General features: G+C 42.1%; 1 protein-coding gene across 1 annotated transcript in view; it reads left to right on the top strand.

Annotated features, from left to right (window-relative positions):
- Window positions 1-22,085, top strand: part of LOC144675041 (ectonucleoside triphosphate diphosphohydrolase 4-like) — a gene marked incomplete at its 5' end in the record, with an annotated part of 33,271 nt that extends 11,186 nt beyond the window's left edge. Inside the window, 3 exons of the mRNA XM_078536104.1 lie at window positions 1-86; window positions 14,793-14,954; window positions 16,064-22,085. Of these exons, the coding sequence (XP_078392230.1) occupies window positions 1-86; window positions 14,793-14,954; window positions 16,064-16,271 (456 nt within the window). The remainder of the gene's footprint in view (window positions 87-14,792; window positions 14,955-16,063) is intronic.
- Window positions 22,086-25,406: the final 3,321 nt, after the last annotated feature.

The following is a 25,406-nucleotide window of genomic DNA, read 5'->3' on the forward strand; positions in this document are numbered from 1 at the left end:
GATTATTGTGCTACCAAATGGACAACGTTAAAAGAACGGTTTGATCTCAATCTGTTTTCATCCCACGCTGACCTTCACAGATTAAAGTAAGTGTGCCAAAGGCTTATCTTAACGCCACAGAAGCTTGAGCAGAACCACTTAAATCTCTGCCCAAGTAAACTTTCAAGGATGTGATTGATGTGTGTGCGCACAAGTATACCAACTGAGATGCTGCATAAAGTGCATTTCATGTGACACCATGTACGGATTGTCCTCCGAATCGTCCAACGCAATCAGGTAACTCCATACTTCAGGGTTGGCGATAGTGTTGAGTAGAGAAGGACATAACTTGACAGGGCAGTTAGGGATGGGCAATAAATGCAAATAGAATTATGATATTATTGCTATAACAGAGACCTGGCTCAAAGAAGGGCAGGACTGAGTGTTCCTGGGTACAAGGTGTTTAGGAGAGGAAGAAAAGGTGGCGGAATGGCAGTATTGATTCAAGATGGCATTACAGTACTGGAGAGAGAGGATGTTCCAGAGGGTTCAAGGGTAGAATTTCTCTGGCTAGAGGTAAGGAATGAAAAAGGTGCAATAACATTGATCGGTGTAGTATGTAGACCGCCAACTAGTGAATGGGATGTAGAGAAACAAATTTACCAAGAAATTATAGACAGGTGCAATGTTTATAGAGCTATTATAATGGGGGACTTCAATTATCCAAATACAGACTGGGATAGGAATAGTGAAAAGGGTCAAGAGGGCCGAGAATTCCTGGAATGTTCAAGATAATTTTCTGCAGCAGTATGTTTCCAGTCCAACGAGAGGTCAGGCACTGTTGGACCTGGTTCTGGGGAATGACTTGACCCAAATGGATCGAATATCAGTGGGAGAGCATTTAGGGGACAGTGACCATTGTATAATAAGGTTTAGGTTGGCAATGGAGAAGGACAGGGAACAATCCAGGACAGGGATAATTAATTGGGGGAAAGCCAACTGCGATGGGATGAGAATGTATCTGAGCCAAGTTAGTTGGAATCAAATGTCAGCAGAAACGACAGTGGCTGGACAATGGGCAACAAAGGGCGCGGAGAGTGGCAGAGACTTCAGTTTGAAAAGGACGTGGAGAGCGGGAGAGACTTCAGTTTGACAAGGGCGCAGAGAGCGGTGGGAACTTCAGTTTAACTTCAGGAGAGAGAAGTTAAAACAGCGAGACTTTGGGAGAGAGAGGTTAAAATAGTGAGACTTTGGGAGAGAGATGTTAAAACACTGAGACTTTGGGAGAGAGAGGTTAAAACAGCAAGACTCAAGTAGGAGTAAGGGTAAAATAAAACCAAGGGTCCATATTCTATTTAGCTAAGATATGTATGGGGACCTCAGTCCCATGATTTGCACATGCTGTACTATGCGGGAAATCCTAGACACTCCTGGCAGTGTGGATGACCATGTGTGCAAGAGGTGCCTCCAACTGGAGCAACCCAAGCTCCGGGTTTTGGAGCTTGAGTGGCAGCTGGGGGCACTACTGTGCATTCACGAGGCTGAGGGGTTCATGGATAACACGTTTCAGGACGTGGTCACCCCGCAGCTTAAGGAAGTGCAAGCAGAGAGGTAATGGGTGACCACCAGACAGAAGAAGGGGACCAGGCAGGTAGTGAGGGAATCCCCCGAGTGCATCTCACTCGCAAACTGTTTTTTGGTCTTGGAAAACAGTGAGAGTGATGGTTCCTCTGTGGAGGCCAACCAGAGCCAAGGCCATGGCACTGTGGATGGTTCAGCTGCTCAGGGGGAAGGAAGAATTGTGGAAGAGCAATAGTGGTAGGGGATTCGTTAGTGAGGGGAGTAGACAGGCATTTCTGCGGCCGTAGACATGACTCCAGGATGGTATGTTGCCTCCCGGGTGCCAGGATCAAGGATGTGACGAAACGGCTGCAGGGTGTTCTGAAGGAGGAGGGTGAACAGCAAGAGGTTGTGATCCATATTGAGACCAATGACATAGGAAGAAAGAAAAACAAGGTCCTGCAAGCAGACTTTAGGGAGTTAGGTAGGAAATTGAAAAGCGGGACTTCAAAGGTAGTAATCTCAGGATTACTCCCAGTGCCACGTGGTAGTGCGTATAGGAACAGAAGGACAGAGCAGATTAATGCGTGGCTGGAGAGACTGTACAGGAGGGAGGGCTTTAGATTTCTGGGGCATTGGGACTATTTGTGGGGGAGGTGGGACCTGTACAAATTGGATGGGTTGCATCTGAACAGGAATGGAACCAACATCCTTGCGGGAAGGTTTGCTAATGTTGTTGGGGCGGATTTAAACTAAATTGGCAGAGGGGTGTGATTCTGAAAAGTAGTTCAGAGGGGAGAGAAACTGAGGTGGAATTAGAAGTTAAAATGCTAATAAGTGAGTCTGGAAGGTAGAGGAAACATAGGCTAGATAAGAAAGAAGTGAGTTTAACAAGGATAAATGGAATATATTTTAATGCAAGGAGTCTGAAGAATAAGAGAGATGAGCTGAGTGTACAGATCGACACGAGGGAGTATGATATCATAGCAATGACTGAGACTTGGCTAAAAGAAGGGCAGGATTGGCAGCTCAACATTCCTGGTTATAGGGTATTCAGACAAAATAGAAAGGGGGTTGAAGAGGAGGGGGGGTCGCAATATTGATCAAGGAATCAATTATAGCAGTGAGAAGGGATGATATCTTGGAAGGATCATCAAATGAGGCCAAATGGGTAGAAGTAAAAAACACAAAAGGGGCAAACACACTGTGTACTATAGGCCCCCAAAAAGTCAGGGAAAGATAGAGGATCAAATATGTAATGAAATTTCAGAGAAGTGTAAGAATAATAAGGCAGTTATAGTAGGGGATTTTAACTATCCAAATATTAACTGGGATAGTTTCAGTGTGCAAGGTAGGGACGGAGCAAAATTCTTAATTTGCATCCAGGAGAACTTTTTTATCCAGTACATAGAAAGCCCAACAAGGGAGGGGCCAGTTCTGGACCTAATATTCGGAAATGAGCCCGGGCAAATGAAAGGCGTATCAGTAGGGGAGCATTTTGGAGATAGTGATCATAACTCAGTTAGATTTAGGATAGTTAGGGAAAAGGATAAATTTGGGCCGGGAATAAAAGTTCTAAACTTTTACTAAGATGAGATACAATTTGGCCCAATTAGACTGGGAGCAGCTAATTGCAGATAAAACTGTGTCAGAGCAGTGGGAGGCATTCAAGGAGGAAATAGCGAGAGTACAGGGCAAATACGATCCTGTAAAGATAAAGTGGGGGACCAAGTCTGGAGAACCCCACATGTCAAGGGACACAAAGGTTAGGATTAAGAAGAAAAGAGAAGCTTATGGCAGATACCAAGGGCTCAATATGGCAGATTCCAGCAGAGTATAAAAAGTGCAGGGGGGGAACTTAAAAGTGAAATTAGGAAAGCTAAGAGAGTGCATGAGAAAGCATTGGTGGGTAGAATAAAGGAAAACCCAAAGGGGTTTTTGACAAATATATGAAGAGCAAGAGAATAACTAGGAAAAGAGTAGGTCCAATTAGGGACCATAGTGGTAATTTGTGTGTGGACCCAGAAGACATAGGTACAGTCCCCAATGAATACTTTGCGTCAGTCTTCACAATGGAAAATGATGACACAGGTATAGACATCTGGGTGGAGGACTGTGACATATTAGAGGAAATTAACATAGAGGGAGAGGAGGTATCAGCGGGTTTAGCGGCCTTAAAAGTGGATAAATCCGCAAGCTCGGATGAGGTGTATCCCAGGCTGTTGAGGGAGGCAAGAAAAGAGATATCAGGGGCCCTGGCAGTAATTTTCAAATCCTCTCTGGCCACAGGTGAGGTGCCAGAGGACTGGAGGACTGCTAATGTTGTCCCATTATTAAAAAAGGGAGGAAGGGATAGACCAGGAAATTACAGGCTAGTCAATATAACCTCGGTGGTGGGGAAGTTACTAGAAAGAATTCTGAGGGACAGGATATATCTGCACTTGGAGAGACATAGATTACTCAGGGATAGTCAGCATGGATTTGTTAAGGGAAGGTCGTGTTTGACAAACTTGATCGAATTTTTTGAGGAGGTAACCAGGAGTAATGCATTTGATGTGGTCTACATGGACTTTAGCAAGGCTTTTGATAATGCCCCTCATGGCAGACTGATCAAGAAAGTAAGAGCCTATGGGATCCAAGCAAAGTGGCACATTGGATCCAAAATTGGCTGAGAGGCAGGAAGCAGAGGGTGATGGTAAAGGATGTTTCCGTGACTAGAATTCTGTTTCCAGTGGGGTTCCACAGGGCTCGGTGCTGGGGCCCTTGCTGTTTGTGGTGTACATTAAATGATTTGGACTTAAATGTAGGGGGTATGATCAAGAAGTTCTCAGATAACACAAAAATTGTTAGGGTGGTAAATAATGAGGAGGATAGCTGTAAACTGCAGGAGAATGTCAATAGACTGGTCAGGTGGGAAGTGCAGATGGAAATTCAACCCGGAACAGTGTGAGGTAATGCACTTCGGGAATGCTAACAAGGCAAGGGATTACACTATGAATGGTAGGACCCTGGAAAGTACTGAAGATCAGAGGGACCTTAGTGTGCATATCCACAGATGAAGGTAGTGGGACAGGTAGATACGCTTGTTAAGAAAGCATATGGGATGCTTGCCTTTTTTAGCTGAGGCATAGAATTTCAAGACCAGGGAGGTTATGCTGGAGCTGTATAAAATGCTGGTTAGGTCACAACTGGAGTACTGTGTGCAGTTCTGGTCACCACATTATAGGAAGGATGTGATTACACTGGAGAGGATGCAGAGGAGATTTACCAGGATGCTGCCTGAGCTGGAGGGTCTGAGATATGAGGAAAGATGGGATAGGCTGGGTTATTTTCCTTGGAGCAGCGAAGGTTGAGAGGGGACATAATAGAGGTGTATAAGATTATGAGAGACATGGATAGGAAGGCACTTTTTCCATTAGTAGAGGGGTCAATAACCAGGGGGCATAGATTTAAAGTAAGAGGTAGAAAGATAAGAGGGGAGTTGGGGAGAAATTATTTCACCCAGAGGGTGGGGGGAGTTTGGAACTGACTACCTGAAAGGGTGGTTGAGTCAGAAACTCTCGTAACACCTAAGAAGCATTTAGATATTCACTTGCGTTGCCATAGTCTCCAGGGTCATGGGCCAAACACTGGAAAATGGGATTAGTGTAGTCAGATCTTTGTTGACCCGTGTGGACACGATGGGCCGAATGGCCCCCTTCTGTGCTATAAAAGTCTGAGTCTATGGGCTACCTTCAAAGAAAATGTATTGCAGGCAACATCAAGGTATATTTCCTTAAAGGGGAAAGGCAGGACAAATAAATCCAGAGTGCCCTGAATGTTGAGAGGGTTAGAGATGAAGATGAAAAGGAAGAAGTGCACGTATGACAGATGTCAGGTAGAAAATACAATGGAGAATCAGGCTGAATATAGAAGGACCAGAGGAGAAGTGAGAAAGCTAATAAGAAAAGCAAGGAGAGGACATGAAAAGAGACTCGCAACTAACATAAAAAAGAATCCCACGGTCTTCTATATGCATATAAATAATAAAAGGGTGGTAAAATAAAGAATAAGGCCAATTAGGGATAAAAAGGGGGCCTGAACATGGAGGCAGGAGAAATAGAGGAGGTTTTAAACAAGTACTTTGCATCTGTCTTTACAAGGGAAGATACCCATGCTGAGGTGAGAGATGAAGTAACTGGTACACTCGAGGAATTTACAGTTGAGAAGGAGGAAGTGTTAGAAAGGCTATCTTTGCTTAAAATAGATAAGGCACCAGGACCGGATGAGATGCATCCAAGGGCACTGAAGGAAGTGAGAATGGAAATTGCAGAGGCACTAATGATAACCTTCCGGTCTTCCTTAGACACAAGGGTGGTGCCAGAAGATTGGAGAATTGCAAATGTTACACCTTTGTTCAAAAAGGGATGCAAGGATAAACCCAGAAACAACAGACCAGTCAGTTTGACATTAGTGGTAGGGAAACTTATGAAAACTATAGTTTGGGACAAAATCAATAGTCACTTGAAAAAGTGCAGGATAATTGAAAAAAGCCAGCATGGATTCATTAAGGGAAAGTCCTTTAACTAACTTGTTGGAGTTTCGATGAAGTAACATAGAAGGTTGATAAGGGCAACGCTGTTGTTGTGGTGCATATGGATCTTCAAAAGGCATTTGATAGAGTGCCACACAACAGATGTGAAAAAAGTTCTAAGTAGGCACTTGGATAAGAAATTGGCTGAGTGACAGGAAACAGAGTAGTGATAAATGGTTGTTTTTCAGATTGAAGGAAGGTTTGTAGTGGAGTTCCCCAGGGGTCAGTGTTGGGACCCTTGCTCTTCCTGCTATATATTAATAACCTAGACCGTGGTGTTCAAGGCATAATTTCAAAATTTGCAGATGATACGAAGATTGGAAATGTTGTCAACTGTGATGAGGATAGCTTTGAACTTCAAAAGGATGAAGGTTCAATACAGAGAAATGTGAGGTGATTCATTTTGGCAGGAAGAATATGGTGGGACAATATAAAATAAAGGGAGAAACACTAACTGAGGTGCAGCAACAGAGGACCCTCTGTATATGTACAAATATCATTGAAGATGACAGGGCATATTGAGAGAGCAGTTAATAAAGCTTATAGTATCTTAGGCTTTATTAATAGAGACATTAAGTACAAGGGTAAGGAGGTCACGTTGAACTTGTATAAGACACTAGTTAGGCATCATCTGGAGTACTGTGTCCAGTTCTAGGTGCCATACTTGAGGAAGGATTTGGAGGTATTGGAGTGAGTACAGAGGAGATTCACAAGAATGATTCCAGGGATAAAGAACTGTAGCTATGAGGATAGATTGGAGAGATTGAGACTATTTTCCTTGGAGAAGAGAAGGCTGAGAGGAGACTTGACAGAGGTATTCAAGATTCTGAGGGGTATGGGCAGGGTAAATAGTGAGAAACCATTCCCATTCAAGAGAGTGTCAAGAGCTAGAAGACACAGATTCAAAACAATTGGCAGGAGGAGTAAGTGTGATGTGAGGAAAAATTCTTTCACCCAAAGGGTGGTTGGAATCTGGAATGAACTTCCTGAGGTGATGGCGGAGGAAGGTTCAATCGAGGTATTCAAAATGGAATTGGATTGCTATCTGAAGAGAGAGAATGTGCAAGGTTACAGGGATAAGGCAGGGAAATGGGACTATGTAGAATGCTCTTTCAGAGAGCCAGTGCAGACTCATAGAGTCATAGAGGTCTACAACAGAGAAAAAGGCCCTTCGGCCAATCAAGTCTGCGCCGATCAAACAAGTACCTAACTATTCTAATCCTATTTTCCAGCACTAGGCCCATAGCCTTGTGTGCCATGGCATCACAAGTTCACATCCAAATAATTCTTAAATGTTATGAGGGTTTCTGCCTCTACCACCCTTTTAGGCAGTGAGTTCCAGATTCCCACCACCCTCTGGGTGAAAAAATTCTTCCTCACATCCCCTCTAAACCTCCTGCCCCTTACCTTAAATCTATGCACCCTGGTTATTGATCCCTCCACCAAGGGGAAAAGTTCCTTCCTGTCTACCCTATCTATGCCCCTCATAATTTTATACACCTCAATCGTGTTCCCCCTCAATCTCCTCTGCTCCAGGGAAAATCACCCCAGTCTATCCAATCTCTCCTCATAACTAAAACTCTGCAGCCCAGGCAACATCCTGGTAAATCTCCTCTGCACTCTCTCTAGTGCAATCACATCCTTCCTATAATGCAGATTCCAGAACTGCTCGCTGTGGCCTAACTCGATGGGCCAAATGGCCTCCTTTCACACTATAATGTTCCTGTGATTTTGTAAATTGTAAAGCTGACATCAAAACCCTACATTCTAAAATACAAGTGTCTTTTACAAATGCAAGTGTGGTTTGGCATTGTTACTTCAATCGAAGGGTTTCATTGAATTTTCAACCAAAAGGAACACATTAGAATTCAAGCTGTGAACCCACATGGATGGATGCAATGTTAGATCTGGTTACCAAATCGAGATGGCATGCATCACAGAATATTAAGGGAGGCTATATATAGCCTCACATCATCCCAAATGTACAGTTAGTGTTCAGATTTCTCAAGGGCAATTAGGGATGGGCAATAAATGCTGGCCAAGTCAGCTACATCCACATCCAGTGAAAAAATAAATAGTAAAAACAACCTTTGCAACAAGATTTGTGCCAAAGCACTAGAATGTGGTAAAGACAGCACCTCTGTTCAAGGAGGGGACAATACAGGACATTATAGGGTAGTTGGTCTGATCCCAATTGCAGATAGACTTTTAGAAGCCAGAATACATAATGACATTAATTAACACTTACAGAGGCATGGCTGATCAGGAGCAGCCAGCATGGATTTGTATAGGACAGGTTGTACATGACTAACAATTATTTTTTTTGGAAAATTGGTGCACCATTAGAGGGAATGGAGTGGATGTTGTATTTGTAGCAACTCAGAATATTTTTGATGAAGTGCCCCAGAAGAAATTTATAACAAAAATGAAGACATGTGGTATGAAGTGGAAAATAGTCAGATGGCTAAGAGACAGAGAGTACACACTCTCTGGTTGGTGTTCTTGAGAATTGTGTATTGGCATGCCCCAAGCGTTTCTGCTGCACCTTTGTTTTCTGTTTAAACTGATGATTTTGGCATAATTTACAAGAGTAATAATGTCTGATGTTGCCGACAATGCCAATTTAGAGGATATGACAAATTGGGAGGGATTACAAAGGACATGGCCTCATTAGTAAAATGCTTAGACAGGCAGCAGATGCAGGTCTGTGCAAAGAAAAGTGAAAAAAAATAGTTTATAGGGAAAGGAACTATGAAAGGTTATATATTCTAACTTTGAGATTACATCCAGGGCTTCAGATTAACTGAACTGTAAAAGCAAGTAGAAAAGATCAGCATAAAGGTAAATGAGATTCTGGGTTTTATACAAAGAAGCTATTGGACATTGAAGAAAAGGAAGTGATGTTGAACTTGTACATGACATTGATTAGACAATAATTGGAGCATTAAAGCCACAGAAAGGGTACCATGAAGATTCACTACAATTGTATCAGTCATAAAGATATCAGTATGAAAGCAGAGTTAAAACAAATTGGGACTTTTTTTCCTGAAAGAGATTAAGGGAGAATTTAACTGGGATTTTCAAAATGATGAAACGTTTTGAGAGAAAGTAGGCAGTAAATGATGAAAGATCGGGTTGGATTTTACAGGGCACTGTGGCTCCACCACCACCACCCCACTCCTGGCTAAAAAGTCGAGGTGTAGGGATGGGGCTGGGTTGCCCATGAATCCCGATGGCTGCCCTGCTGCAATTTAACATTGGGAGCTGTGCTAATTACTTTAAGGTGAGACTTCCGCTCTTATGCCTGGAGGAAGTCCCACCCTAGAGGCTCAGGTCCCAGCAACGCCAGCCAGGAGCGGTGGCCAAGGCTGAGACTACAGCAGGCGGGTAGATGAAGGGACCTTGCGTGCTCCCCCACACTCAAACCCATCGATGGTTGGAAAATCAGTAACGAGGCTCATTAACTGAGAAGTATCATTAGGAAGATTAAGGGGAGGTTAAAAGAACTTATCTGCACGTTAAGCATTTTTGGAACATAGAATGCTTTACTGTAAGGTCCTATTGAGGCAGAGATTTAACATTTTAAAGGAAATCACATTAGTATTTGAAAAGGGAAAGAAATAAAAGGATGTAAGCAAGTTGTGAGCCAACTCCAGAGACTTGAGCAAGTGGTTTAGGCTGACAGTCCAATGCTGTTCCAAGGCACACTTGACTTGCAAAAGTGCTTTGGAACATCATAAGGTTATGAAAGGTGGTGAATTAGTGCAAGTTCTTTCTTTTTAAGCAAATGACCTAGTTGAGAAGCCAGCAGCATCACAAGAACAGTGGGCTGAATCACTGCTTCTTGTAAATTCCGTGACCCACCTACATTTGTGCATCTGCCTTTCCCTGAATCGGTTTTGGATGGATAAGATGGCAACCCCTGAAACTGTCACTGTGAGAGAATTGAGCAGTTCAAGGAGTGGGAATGATCAGGGGGCATCAGATCTGCCAATGAAATATAAAGATTCCAAAAATCCTACAGGTTGCAGGTTGAAGTGACAGTTGTGAGCTGTGTGGGAGTCACATTAGTGAAATAACCTTGATTAAACTGAATGAAATGGCCTTAATATGCATCTTTTAACTTTTAAATTTTTTGGAAGAGGCAGTAAATTTAATCTGGCAGTTATAATGAATCACTGCTTGTCAACAAGACCCCAAGATGGAACTGCTGCCTCACGTTGTCCACTGTTGTAAGGCCTCATTTAATTATTGTAAAAAAAATCTCTTAAATAGTATTTGTTTAACAACATTTGGTAGTACCCAAGTATGTATGGAGTCCTGTGACCAGAACCAGTATCCAACAAGTCTTTACAGCAAATCCTTTCTGCAGTTACAAGAGCAAGACCATGTTGATAAAAGCAAAATACTGCGGATGCTGGAAATTTGGAATAAGAAAAGAAAATGCTGGAAAACTCAGCAGGCCTGGCAGCATCTGTGGAGAGAGAAACAGAGTTAACATTTCGAGTCTGTATAACTCTTCTTCAGGCAGCAGTTCCATCCTTCCATCTTGTTGACAAGCAGTGATTCATTAGAACTGCCAGATTAAATTTACTGCCTCTTCCAAAAAAAAATTAAAAGTAAAAGGATGCATATTAAGCTTAAGAGATGTAGAAATTTGATGGGTTTTATAGTGTTGAAGAGAGGGGATGGAGCAGGTCAGGGATAAGTGGGAGCTCAGGAGAGATTTGACAAAGATATCATGGTCACAAGACAAAAGTAGTGATAATAATAGTGTTCAAGGCTATGGCAGGTGTTTATAGTGGCATGAAGGTCAGATATCAAGAACATGTTGATGCTGTTCTAATAAATTTAAATCATTTTACTGTGTGCAAAATATTGAAGCTGAGTTAAAATGTTAAAAGATTTGAACACTTTCAGAATTTAACAATTACTCCTGTTTGTGCTTGGAGAGGCTCTGTTTTCTGCATAATATAAGAAATTGGAGCAGGAATAGGCCATTTGGCCCCTCAAGCCTCCTCCAACCATTGAATAAGGTCATGACTGATCCTTGACCTCAACTTCACTTCCCTGCCCAATCCCCATACCACTTGATTTTCTAGAGTCCAAAAATTGTTCCATCTCAGCCTTGCATATGCTCAATGACTGAGCATCCGCAGCCCTCTGGGACTGATAGTGAAGAAATTCCTCCTCATCTCAGTCTTAAATGATCATCCCCTTATCCTGAGATTATTGTTCCCTCATTCTAGATTCCTCAGCCAGGGGAAACAGCCTCTCAGTATCTACCCTTTCAAACCTTCTCAGACTATCATATGTTTCAATGAGATTGCTTCTCATTCTTCTTAATCTCCCCTCATTTGACAACCCTCTCATCCCCGGAAACAATCTAGTGAATCTTCATTGTGCCATGTCCAAAGCAAGTGTATCCCTCCTTAGATAAGGACACCAAAACTCTGCATTTTTAAAAAATTTGCTCTTTTAACATAATCCTGTAATGTTATATTTTTGCATTGCTGATTTAGGCATTTGTTCTAAGTGGCGTCCATTACACAATAGAGTTTATACATTGTGAAGTTCATAAATAACAATGTTGACACGCACTTGCAAGTGATTTATAAGGGCAGAGTCCCCAAGCAGGCTTACTCCCTTCCTATTACAAAATATTTACATTGTATTTAGAAGCAGGCAATTCAATCCAACAGGTTCCAATCACTCTGTATCTAACTCCATCAACGTACCCTTCTATACCTTTATCTCTCTTCCTCTCCTATCTCTGTGATATCCTTCCAAATTTAACATTTCGCCAAGTTACAAGACCACTGGTGATCGATCCATTCTGAGCATAATGTGGGGACTGACAAACCCTAGATAAACTGCAGCTCTGTCCTGCAACTGTGTCTAGGAAAATTGTGTTCAAACAATAGTTAAATTTCAGTATCAGGAGAGAACACAGGAACAGGACTCGATCATTCAGCCCCCTTGAAGCTGATCCACTATTCGATTAGATATTGGTTAGTCCATGTCTTAACTCCATTTATATATCTTGGTTCCATATCCCTTAATATCTCTGCCTCAGACAACCCTATCAATTTCCATTTTGAAATTTTCAATTGACCCCCAGCTTCAACAATTTCTTGGGGAGAGTTCCAAATTTCCACTGCCCTTTGTGTGAGGAAGTACCCCTGACATAACCCACTAAATGGCCTTGCTCTAATTTTAAGGTTGCACCTTGTTCTGCACAGTCCTACATGCTAGTGCTTAAAAAGAAAAGAAAAATTGTAAATTTCTCAAGCAATGCAATGGCATGTGTAGCCTAAGCTGTGTAAGACCACATCCTAGGGCCGGATTCCAACCTCAGTGGCTTTATATCACAAAGTACTTATAATACAGAATCAAGCCATTCAGCCCATCTCGTCTGTGTTGGTGGCTATGCCCCACATAACTCCATCATCTAAATCCATCAATGTATCATTCTATTCCTTTCTCCCTATTTAGCTTCCCCTTAAATTAATTTATGCTGTTTTCCTCGACCCTTCCCCTGTGTTAGTGAGTTCCACATTCTAACTGCTTTCTCGATAAGGAAATATCTCCTCAATTCCTTATTGGATTTATTAGGAATCATCATATATCTAGGTGTCTAGTTCTGGTCTTGCCCAATCATCTCTGCATCTACACGATCGAACCCTTTCATAATCTTGAAGACCTCTATCAGGCTGCTCCTCAGTCTTTTTTTCTGGAGATAAGAGCCCCAGCCTGTTCGATCTTCCCTGATAGACATTACCTCTCAGTTCTGGCCTCACTGCTATCATTAACTAGCTGATCTTGAACAGAGGCAAGTATACTTATGCCAACCGGGAGGGACAATTTAGCGCTGCCTCGTGTTTTTTTTCTTTAAGCATTAGGCTTCAGTTTACAGATTGACACAAAGCAACTGCAGGTGAAAAATCTACCTGCACTTTAGGTACAGGAATCAGGCTAGCAGTCTAACCTCTGCCTGTGCTCTCTATTAATAAAAAGGTTAGTCATCTAGGAGAAGTGCTTCTCACCTGCTGTCCCAGAATGCATTTACAGCTAAGATCAAGAGTGCAATCTGTAACAAAGTGTAGTCATCACTTTAACTCGGGTCTACCATTTGAGAATTGCATTCTGCACAGAATAAACAGTCTGACAGCAGCAACTGTAATATAACAACATCCTCAGCTGCACACAGTCTAACTACACAGAGGCTTTCATGGGCTTGGCACAAGGTCGTGCACTAGTCTCCTGGGAAGGTCCTGGCCCCTTCCTTTTGTTCCCTGTGGAGGTGGAGGTGGTTTTCTGAATATTTGTACAGCTCCTGTCTTGGCTATGCTGTGGCTGTTAAATAAGCTGGCGCTTTGTTTGAGTTTTAGAGGACTGGTTTTATTTATTTGCTGCTTTTTATTTTTGATTTGTATTTTTGTATATTTCAGCCAAATCTGGTTTGAATTGATAATTAACTCTCAGGTGAAGCTTTGTATCCAAAACTCTTCAAACTGATTTCCTGATCTCAGCCAGGATATGGCTGTAATTCTGCAATGTCGCGGGAGCCGTTATTTGGATGAGACTTTAAACTGAGGTCTTGTCTGCCTGTTTAGCTTAGATGGTCTCCAGGCACTCCATCCAGTGTCCTAGCCAACATCCGCTCTCCATCAGTACACACTGCATTGGTGAGTCATCTAATGGCTGCTCGCACTGAACTGCTGCCACATCTCCCCAGATTACAAGTCACTGCACTACATTGTAGAAGTACCTTGTAATGATTTAACAAGTGATAAGGCTCTACATGGGCTGAAGGCTCTGCTTTTATGCAGTAACTATTTACACAAGAGAGTAAGATTAAACTCGATGACTCACGTGGAGAGCAACATTGGTGCAGAGGTTGTTTTTGCACTGTAGCATTCTGTTCCTTGATTATTCTATTAATGCAAGCAGATAGATGGCAGGAAACAAAGAACACTTAATAATTGAATGGAATATTTTGAAGTATGCACAGAGCAAGTTGCAAGAGGAATCTTGAGTACTGATTTTTGTTTAAAAGATCTTTAAAAATAGAAATTAAGGATCAAGGCACCATGGTTAGGACCCCACCGAGGTTATAAAGAGACGGAGGGGAGACGAAATAAACCAAATTGTAGTAGATTCCAAGCTTTTTAAGGGAAGAACTTGCATTCATATTGCACCCAAAGCATGATCCAAAGTACTTCAGAGCCAATGAAGCATATTTTGCAGTGTGGTCACTGTTGTTTCATGAACAAACCTTACAATAGATTGTATAAAGTTCAATAATTATAAGTGAGACAGAGGAGATTAATAGACAACTAAAATCGTCAGCTAGTTACACCAAGAGTTGTGAGCATTTCAGTCCTTTATTCTGTTGTTTCTTGAGGCTCAGGAATTCCCTCCATAACCCCCTCTCACCTCCATCAATAAGCTTCTTAAAACCTAGCTCTTTGACCAAGCTTTTAGTCACCTGTCCTCAATTTTTCCATGTCAAATTCTGTTTGATAACACTCCTGTGAACAAGGCATGCAATCATGTATCTTCTTAATGAGTCATGGGATGTTATGCTGCACTAAAGGCACTGCATCAATGCAAATTACTGTTGTTTCTAGGTGTCTGGCTTATTTTGGCATTTCATTGTCCTTCTCTAACCTTGCAGATATCAGTGTTTTAAGTCTGCATGGATGCATGAGGTATTGCACAGTGGTTTTAACTTTCCAGCCGACTATTCCAACCTGAAGACAGCCCAGCTGGTCTACGACAAGGAAGTACAATGGACACTGGGAGCAATTCTTTATAAAACCCGTTTTCTACCTCTTAGGTATGTTGCCTCATTTCATCAATTAAAAAAGGATTGAATTTGATAAGGATAATGCTATATTGTATGCATGCTGTGACATTATGAGCCAGATTTTGCAGTAGAAATAACATTGGGGCTAACAGCATTCATTGCTTTGCACCTGAAAATTGAACAGCAACTTCCGGTGACCGTACATGTGCTGTTAATTGCGGAAATCAGGAAGTTTCTGCCCAAGATACCCTGCATTTCTTAAAAAAAACAGCATGAGATTCACCATTGAAATACATAGAACGATGTGATGTTTCTGCACTTAATCTCAGATATTGCGACTAAACTCACCAGCAAATGTTAGGACTTGTCCATTCCAGTGTAAGTACCCTTTTAATGCCAAGCAGCCTCTCTGGTGCTGAAAGTTAAATTTTGCAAGCATGGAGTTTCATTCCCTTAAATTTTAATAATTGTTGGAGATTTTTTTTAAAACTTACTTTTTTTATTCTCTCTCTTTTATATATCATTCTCTAATTCAATATTTCTTTCCGTCTCTTTATTTTGTTTTCTGACTGGTTCAGAATCTGCACTGCTCATTAACAATTCTTCAGTCTGCTTCATCAAGGAGTTACATGTTTGCTTGCCCTGTTGGCAGAGGTTCCAGATGCCCTGTAGAGGCCACTGTGCTGTATGGATAATTGTCAGATCGGAACTTACAATGGAAAAGCCAATTAAAAAGTCTGTGGCAATTGCAAGTGTAAGGGATGGCTGGTGGCAACATCAGGCCCATTATACATCAAGAGTATCCTTGGGATAATTTTAATTTTGGTTAGTAAACTGGTGGAGTGAAGCTCCTGCCAGACATAGAACCTATCCAATGTTAATCTCTAAATTTGCATGCCCTTTCTCTCATTCTCCCTCTTTCCCTCACCCACACCCTATTGCTCTCTTTCCCAGTTCTTCTCCCTTCTTCCTTGCCACTCCCCCCTTCCCCCTCTCCCTCTTTCCTCGTCTTCCCTTCTCTCTCTTTTATTGTGATGAGTATTGCCGGACAAAGGAAAAGCTTAACAAGATTCTCTAAGAAATAATAATTATGATTTTCTTCCACTTCTGTGCCCCTCACCCCCACCGAACAACGATAGGGATCTCCAGCGAGAATCCGGCAAAGCAAATCATTCCAGCTGGCTGCGCATCTCCTTCGTCTACAACCACTACCTGTTCTTTGCCTGTTTCTTTGTGGTCTTGCTGGCCATCGCCTTGTACATCCTGAGACTGCGGCGGATTCACAGGAGGGCACAGTGGGAGCTACTGTGGTGGGAGGAGAGCGAATTGTCGACTGAGGGACCCTGACTTGTAACACAACGAGAGGCGGAGAGATGGTGCTCTGATTCACAGATCCATCGGCAAAATGTCTGCCATCCTCTTCGGTATTTTCCAGGTCAAATCCCACATGGACCATAGTTTTTTTTTGGTAGGTGGACACAAGCCTTTTGGATACCTCAGTTATTTATATTTCATCTGGAGTCTGCTCCTCCCATTGGATAACTTACCTGTTTTGGTCCTATTCTAACCCGATGTCCCCTTTTTGAAGTCAGAGCTGGTAGCAAATGCAATAATATATATTTATTTTCATGCACTGTGTGATTTGGGGTGTTAAGTTATACACCTGAGGTTCTGATGATTTGTATTAATCAATGGGGCTTTATTCCTGGTCTTGCCTGTAATATCCTGCAATAATGCCACAGGGGAGGTGACAGACCACCTTCGGTAAAATACTGATCTTTTGGTATTCCCTTCCACTGTAATCTAAAGACCTGCCCCCCAGCCCACCTTCAATACTGCACTGAAGTATCAGCTGAGATCATGTGTTCATGTCTCTGGAGTGGGGTTTGAACTCCTAACCTTCTGACTCAGTGATTAGTGCTACTGACTAATCCAAGGTCACACTGCCGGAATTATCTCACATCTGCTCTAAGAGTGAACACACTGCAGCTACAATGAGGAAGCCATTTAACATGGATAAAACTGGGGAAACGGACTGAAGTTTTCCATCGTTTGGGATTGGTAATCAATAAAGCTACTGATTTGTGATTTTCACCAAGAGGACTAAAGGACAGAATTGTGGAAGATGATTCCCAAAGTACCGGTGAAAACCTCTGAATCAATCAGAATCTGGGCTACGGTCCCACAATGCACTGCTCTTGTTGACCGTGATAGATTTTTTCATAAAAACGCCACACATTTAAATCTGGAACCTCAGAAACGGGGACCAATTATTAACAGTGCCCGGGCTGAACGCAGAGCTAAGACTGTGGTAACTTGCTCTTGTTCATGGGCATTTACATTTGCTCCATTTCTGCAATAAAGTTGAGTACGCCTGGGTTTGGGAGCGGAGTGTAATTCGAACGCCCAGGATTCAGCTGCCAGCTCCCGTCACTGCCAAGATAACAGATGAGATGTTGAGGAACTCATTGGGAGGAGGTGGCTGATGATGGGGGTGGGATTTGGGCTCGTGACCTCACTGCTCTGGTACAACTCCCAAGCGCCACAAACATTTGCAGAATGAGTTATTACCAGCTGTTTGAAATTTGAAAAATGTAGCACCGGGCATTCCTTTTAAACTATTGCCATATCATTCTTGGAAATCATTCTGGCACACATAAGCACAGTCTTGCAGAGGGGTTATCACAGCCTGACAGAATGGTTGTTCATTGTTTATCGTTAAATGATTTCCCTACTTCAGGCTCAAGATGTCACATCACAGAAGCTCTTGTTACTCTGAAACTTCCTGTGATGGAATGGGAAGAGCTTTGCAGATCCAGGACTCCATTGTTTTGATTTGAACCCTGGTGCGTGTGTGATCTGAGATAACACCACGCACTTAAGATTGCTGTTGCCGCTAAACTGTGGGTAATTTTTCTTCAAAGAATTGGACTTTTTTTTTTAAGAGAAGTTACCCCGAACCCAATGACGATTGAAAGTTGGTGTTTTTTTAAAAAAAAGTTTTTAAATTTGTGAACATGCATGGTACAGAACATTTTCTGAGTCTGAATGAACGAAAAAGACTTGCATTTATAATGCAGCTTTTGTGACCTTGGGATATCCCATTGTGCTTTACAGCCGTTGACATGCCTTTTGAAGTGCTGCAATGTAGGTAACACAGTTGTCTATTTGTGCTTAGCAAGGACCAACAAACAGCAATGTGATATTGACCAGATAATCTGTTTTTGATCATGTTGATTGAGGGACAAATATTGACCAGCACACTGGGGATCGCTCCCCCTGCCCTTCTTCAGTATAGGACCATTATATATTTTTTATGTCCGCCTGAGAGACAGGGCCTCAAATCAACATCACACCTGAAAGTCAGCGCCTCTGACAGTGTAGCCGATTTAGTGTATTAGATTTTTGTATTTAAGCCTTTAGTGTGGGGACTCATGTTCCTGAATGCAGCCCAAGAAGATGGGATGAGGATCTGTGTTCTGTAAGACTCCTGTGTGAAGTGAGTTTGGGGCAGTTGCAATCCTGCTGTTAGTAGTTATTTCCACAGCACGAAACTTCACAGTTCAGCTACAGGGTGAAACATATTACTGGCATGTTTCAAGTGGTCAAGACATCTCAAAGCACTCCATAGAAATATGAAGTACTATTGAAGTGTAGTCACTGTTAGAATGTAGGATATAAGATGTACTGGTGCAGTAAAGGGGTGATGTTTTAATGTTAGGATTGAAGCACATTCTTTTTTCTCCACCTAACCCTGCTCCACATGGCATAGGAGTGTTTGATGTGCACTGTTGTTGGAAAAATGTTCCATCCCATAGTACAGCCATCCTTAGCTATGTGAACACCAATTTATCCTGCCTCCCCCTTCTCTCTAGAAGAGTAAATGTGACTTGGACCTCACCATCTTCCTTCCACAGGCTGGCTTGCCAATGTATCATTTCCCCATTTCTAACTGCAATCTAACATTCAGATTAACAAGGCAACTCCATTCAGAGACTCTGTATGTACATACCGTCACGGCTCTTCCATCTCTATCTGTTGATTCCCCTATTTGGGACACTACACAGAAGATTTCCCAGCAGACAGTTGCACTCCGGGAACACCACAGCAGAATATCTCCCATTTTACATCTTCCCTTACAGGGATTCATCAAGAGGCCATCAGATTTTAGTTCAGGGGTCTACCTGCTGACATTGGATGTCAGCCTGTGCTCAGTTGGTTGCACTATTGCTACTGAGTCAGAAGGTTGGGGAATACAAATCCCAGTCCAGTGACTTGAGCACGTAATCCAGGCTAACACTGCAGTGCAGTACTTAGGGAATGCTGCACTGTCAAAATTGCCATCTTTTGGATAGTATGTTAAACTGAGGTCCAGTCTAGACTCTCAGGTGGACCTAAGAGATTCCAGTGCCACTCTTTGAAGAAGAGTGGATGAGTTCTCCCTGAAGTCCTGGCCAACATTTACCCCTCAAGCACCATCACTTTAAAAAAAAAAAATGAGGCGGGAATGGGACGATAAGGCACGACAATTCCACCCGACATTTTGAAAGTACTTCAAAGGCTGTAAAGCGTTGTGACACATCCTGTGCAAACTAGAGGGATAAATTGTACAGTAGTGTTTGTTTTTGGAAACCAGTTGGAATCTCAAAACCACAGACCTGCTGGTCTTCAACTGCAGGCAATTTGGAGACTTCCTTTATGGTTCTGTTGATAAATGGAGTGCCAGGAGTAGTACTAAGTCATACAGACCATGAAAGTTCAATCTACAGTGTCAGATGTGGCAGCATTTCAGAGCAATACAATTAGACTTGAAGCAAAGCCGAGTACAGGCTGGGGAATGGAAATGGGCCCGGTTTCTGCTTGCTAAGTAAACAGCGTGGAGGACATGATTCTGCTCAGCAGTGGTGCTCTGCACCTTTTAATGGCTGCTGCCACATGAATGTCCATTTGTGTGAGGATATGCAGCGATGTTGGATCCATGCCCCAACAGAGTCACGACTTGCAGGAGAGGAAAGAAAATGGGGAATTAGGGGGAGGGTTTAAAAAAGTAATATTGAACTCAATCTGTTAGTCCCACTCTGAACCATATCTCATTAATAAATTGGATGCTCCAGGCTTCTCCATGGACATGACCAATGCTCATGTTGGCTCTTTAATTCACCAACAGTAGGCAATCTTGAAGTGTGATTCCAAAAAGTCTAATGTTCCTTTTGTGTAGTGTATATCCCTCTCCTACCATTAAATGTGTTGCATAACACCTCGAATGAGCTAACAGTTCCAGCCTTTGAGTGTTGTTGATGGTCAAGTTTGGAGTTGAAACTCAAGAGCTTCTCAGTGGGAGTTAGCACAAGATCTACTGAACGGCCCGTGGTGGACTATGTTGTAAATGCTGCCAGGCTACCACTTTGCTACTCCTTTTAACTCAGTTCATTGTTGGGTATTTTCTACCTCCACAGAAGCTAGAACTATCTCTCCTGCTGAGAGCAAACCTCCACCCAATGAATATATGTGGGAGAAAGATAAATTGCAAATTCTGATGTTTCTCAGTGCGTTCAATGTATATATCAGGATGCTGGTTAGATACAGGTGAGTCCAGTCACATGTCTGAGATTCTAACTCAGCCTAATTCTCACATCTACATGTATCCCAGCATTATGCAATGCTGCCTTCGATCTTGTAAGCGAGACTCAATGTGAGGTCAAACAGATGTGCTTTAATTATACAAGAATTATATGTGCAAACTCTAAAATGAGAGCAATGAAAAATATTTAAAATTTGAATTGTTTTTAATATTACATCTAAGCAGTGTCAAATAACATATTTATCAAGCAAACAATGCATTTTCTTGACTTTTTTTATTCGTTCATGGGATGAGAGTGTTACTGGCAAGGCCAGCATTTATTGCTCATCCATAATTGACAACTTCAATTCTTGCACTGGGATTCCTGCCCCCAAGTCTCTCATCATTCCTCAGTGTCAGCCTGATAATTTCTGTCCTCCTAGTTGATAGAACCAAGACTTAAGGACCTGCCCCCAGCAGCAGTTAAGATACCAAAGGCTACAGTCTTATAACGCTTCATAACAGCCTCATCATGGCAGTCCAATAGGGAACAAAATTCACGGAATACCTAAAATATTTCCAGTTGACCTTCGGTTCAAAGTGCACCTCATTTCATTTGTAAACATGCTGCACGTTAATCAATACCCAATGCCAAGGCAGTACAAAGTATTTCCAGTCAAACCTGTGCACGCTGTGTTTTTTGTATCACTTGGATAACTGCAATTTAAGCTATGTGTTTAACATTCATTGCCCAAAGTTTCTGAATGATTGTCCTACCTCTGTTGAGTCTTCAGTCTGGTTAATTCCCATCTGTTAAATCACAGTCTGATAGTGTTTGTATTCAGTTCATTGATATTCAAATCATTCCTTTTTGTTTCATATTGATTGTTTGGTCGGGCCTGATTTACTGCAGAGTCTATTTAATGATGTACATTTGTATAGAATTTTGAAGAAGAAAAATGACAAAATAAAAGTTCCAGATTAACATTTGTTGATTCCATCGCAACAGGTTCTGATTCGGTAAACATGTTCTCTTTTGGAAAATAAAACAAGACGAAGGGCTTAACCCCACAGAAATGGCTAAGCTGAAAGAGTTCTACACCCAACAATGTCCAACACCATTCTACCCATGTGTCTTTGAAAGAGTTATCCAATTAGTCCCACTCCCTTGCTCTTTCCCCATAGCCCTGCATTTATATCCCCTGTTCAAGGATATATCCAATTCCCTCTTGAAAGTTACAACTAAATCAGCTCCTTTCAAGGTGTGCATTCCGGATCATAACACTAGCTGCATAAAAGCAAATTTCTTCTCTTCTCCCACTGGCCCCTTTGCTAATTATCTTAAACATAGTTTTCGATCCTCCTGCCAATGAAAACAGTTTTCTCTTATTTGCTCTGTCAAAGCCCTTAGTAATTTTGAATACTGCTATTCAATCTCACCTTGACCTCCTCTGCTCTGAACAGAACATTCCAGGTTCTCTAGTCTCTCCACATAATAGGCATGCGACTTTAGAGTTCCATTTTTAACCTAAACTATGTTATACAAAAAGGGAACATTGCAACACATTTAGTTTATATTCAAAGAAAACTAAAACAAAATATCCCAAAGTTCTTTACAGCCAATGAAGTACTTTTGAAGTGTAGTCACTGTTGTAATGTAGGAACCACTTTCTGCACAGCAAGCTCCCATAAGCAGCAGTGAGATAAATAACCAGATTATTTTTTCTTACCGATGTTGATTGAGGGATAAAATTAATGGCCAGGGCACTTCCCAGCTATCCTTCAAAGTAGTGCCTCGGGATTTCGGTTTAATATCAAATTGGAAATACAGCACCTCTAAAGGTGCCTCGGTACTGCACTGGAGTACCAGCCCAGATTTCTGTGCTGAAAGACTCTGGAGTGGGGACCCAGACACTCCTTACGACTCAGACAAGACTATTACCAACTGAGCCATGGCAGACATCCCCAATCAACACTGACTGTGACTGCCACATATCTGGCCTTAAAATGATTCTTTCAGAGTCAGGAGGTACTCAGAATCATAGAATTTTAATGGAACAGGAGTCCATTTGGCCCATCATGTCTGCACCAACTCTCCAAATGAGCAATATGACCTAGTGCCATTGCCCCACCTTTTCCCCATACCTTTGCACATTGTTTCTATTCAAATAATCATCTAATGCCCTCTTGAATGCCTTGATTGAACCTGCCTCCACCACACTTCCAGGCAGTGCATTCCAGACCCAAACCACTCAATGTGAAAAAGTTACTTCTTTTGCAAATCACTTTAAATCTGTGCCCTCTCGTTCTTGATCCTTTTACTCATTACCAGGATACATGGTTACAAGGAGTTCATCGCCCTTCAGGCTCCGACTGTACCGCTCTATAGCTTCCGTTGATTTGCATCACTGTAAGAAACAAAAACTGTAAGGTGTGAGTAAGGGGAATGATTAATAATGAGTGATGGTTAGGTGATGCCAAGCTGTTGTTTTGAAAGCTGTAGTTGCAGTGAGGGAACCAATCTATCCAACAGCTTTGAAAGTCCATGAAAATAATGAGCTCATTCCAATTGAATCTGAGTGTGAATAGCTTTACCACCTTTAAACTTGTTGTAATCCTCATCTGAAGGAACACTTTACAACTAAACCACATTTATCGTTCTTTCTTAAATAATGCTGGGGAATAAGAAGTCCTGGTTTAACATCCCACCACACTGCAGTATCCCTGGCAATGCAGCACTCCCTGGACTGGCAGGAGTCTTGGTCCTGTTCTAGGGGCTGAGACTATTAATAAGTAGTGCCAAAAAATCATCCATTAACAAATGTGTTAAAGTACATTGCAAGACACCATACAAAGAAGGCAACACACCTTTAAGGGTAACAAACCAAATGCTCAATCTAATTTGCCTGCCTATTTTTCCCTGTGCATTTCATATTACTTCCTGAACTGTGTCATTACTAAGCAGATTCAAATAAGTACTGCTGCTATTGGTTCAGAAGCTGCTTAATTTCCATTTAAGTTAGGTGTTATACACTGAATTGAATTATTCTCACCAGAGAAGGAAGCCAAACGTCTCATGCATTTTTCATTTGCAAATCCTGCCTGCTCTGCATTTAAAGCTTCCTCTAAAACTGCAATATTTACTCACTGATCATTAAAATGCAATTTTATCTGATCAAATTTTTAGCCCTCCTGTTGGTTGATATTTCTATCAAACGTGTATAGTCTACAGATAATTCAAAGTCCCTTTTTGCACTAAAATATTCTGTTAGCCAATAAACCAACATAAATAACACATCAAAGTGGAATTACAACGCTAAAAAAATTGAATTTGGCAACTTGGATTTCAGAGAATAGACTGTGGCCGTTAAAAATGAAGAGTTGATTGTTATTTTCCCCTTCCAGTTTTCTACGCCTGTCTTTAGAAGGTACTTACACTCCGGGGTATAATTCCAAAAGCAACAACTACTTTCTAGTACCCCATCAACAACTTCATTTATATAGTGCCTTTAACATAGAAAGATGTCCCAAGATGCTTCACAAAGTGTAATTAGACAAAAATGAACACCAAGCCAAAGTAGGAGATATTAGGAAGGATGATTAAAAGCTTAGTCCAAGAGGAATTTTATTATTTATGGGTCTTGAATGTGGAGAGCGTTAGGGAGAGAATTCCAGGACTTAAGGCCTGAACAAATGAAGGCACGGCCACCAATAATGGGTGAAAAGAGTTGAGAATGCAACAGAGGGCCCAGTTGGAGGACCATAGACTTCTCAGAGAGTTGTAGGGCTGGAGGTTATAGAAATGGAGGAGGGGATGGGGTGAGGCCAAAGAAGGATTTAAATACAAGAAAATAATTCTAAATTTGAGGTGCTGAGGGAGCTGGGAACTAATGTAGGTCTTGAACACTAGGATGATAGGCAAGAGGGACTTAGGATGAGTTAGGATGCAGAGAAGTGAGAGGCCATTCTTCACTGATGGGCCTAGATAGTGCACATCAGCAGAATATTCCATTGAGGGGACTTCACTTCTGTCCTTCACTAACCTCCACATATATAGGCTCTGGGTTGAACCACACTGGGAGTACTGTGAACAATTCTGGCCTCCATATTATTTAAAGGATATTGAGACACTGGAGAAGGTGCAAATAAAAATTTACTAGAATGGTACCAGAACTGAAAGGCTGTAGCTATTGGGAAGGATTGAACGAGCTGGGGCAGGTTTCTCTGGAAAAGTGCCTACTGAGGGGTGACTTCAAGATTGTGAAAGGGCTTGATGGAGCAGATGTAGAAGTAGTTTCCAAATGCAGAGTGAAACCAGAACTAGCAACTATAAATACAAGACAGTCAGTAATAAATTCAGTGGGGAATTCAGGAGAAACTTATTTATGCAGAGAGTGGTGAAAATGTGGAACTTACCACCAAATGGAGTAGTTAAGGTGAATAGTATGGATGCCTTTAAAGGAAAGTTAGTTAAAAACATGAGGGAAAATGGACTGAAATGCCATGTGATTGGAGTTAGAAGAAGTCTATGAGGAGGCTGGTGTGGAATATAAATACCGGCCTGGACCTTTTGGGCCCAATGGTATGCTTCTGTGATTATAAATACTTTGTGATTGGCTTTCCAGTGGGGATTACATGATAGTGATCAAGAGCAATAACTAGGCTGATTCCCCAACTCCCTCCCCAGTCCAGGCACGGGGGACAATTATAACCCAATGGTGCCTTGGCAGAGACCAGCTAATTCAACCTTGACCATGGGCAGAATTTTGCCCTCAGTTGGCAGGCGGGCCCCACCAGCTCGGCGGCGGGTGGGCAGCCGAACTCCGCCACCAAAATAGGGCCTGCCGCCATTTTGAGTGGGCGGGCCAATTAAGGCCCGCCCAGCGGCCTGCCTGACAGGAAGCGCTTCCTGTGCGGGGGGT

This window comes from Cetorhinus maximus, unplaced genomic scaffold, assembly GCF_964194155.1.
Source record: "Cetorhinus maximus unplaced genomic scaffold, sCetMax3.hap1.1 HAP1_SCAFFOLD_899, whole genome shotgun sequence".
Classification (NCBI taxonomy): domain Eukaryota; kingdom Metazoa; phylum Chordata; class Chondrichthyes; order Lamniformes; family Cetorhinidae; genus Cetorhinus; species Cetorhinus maximus.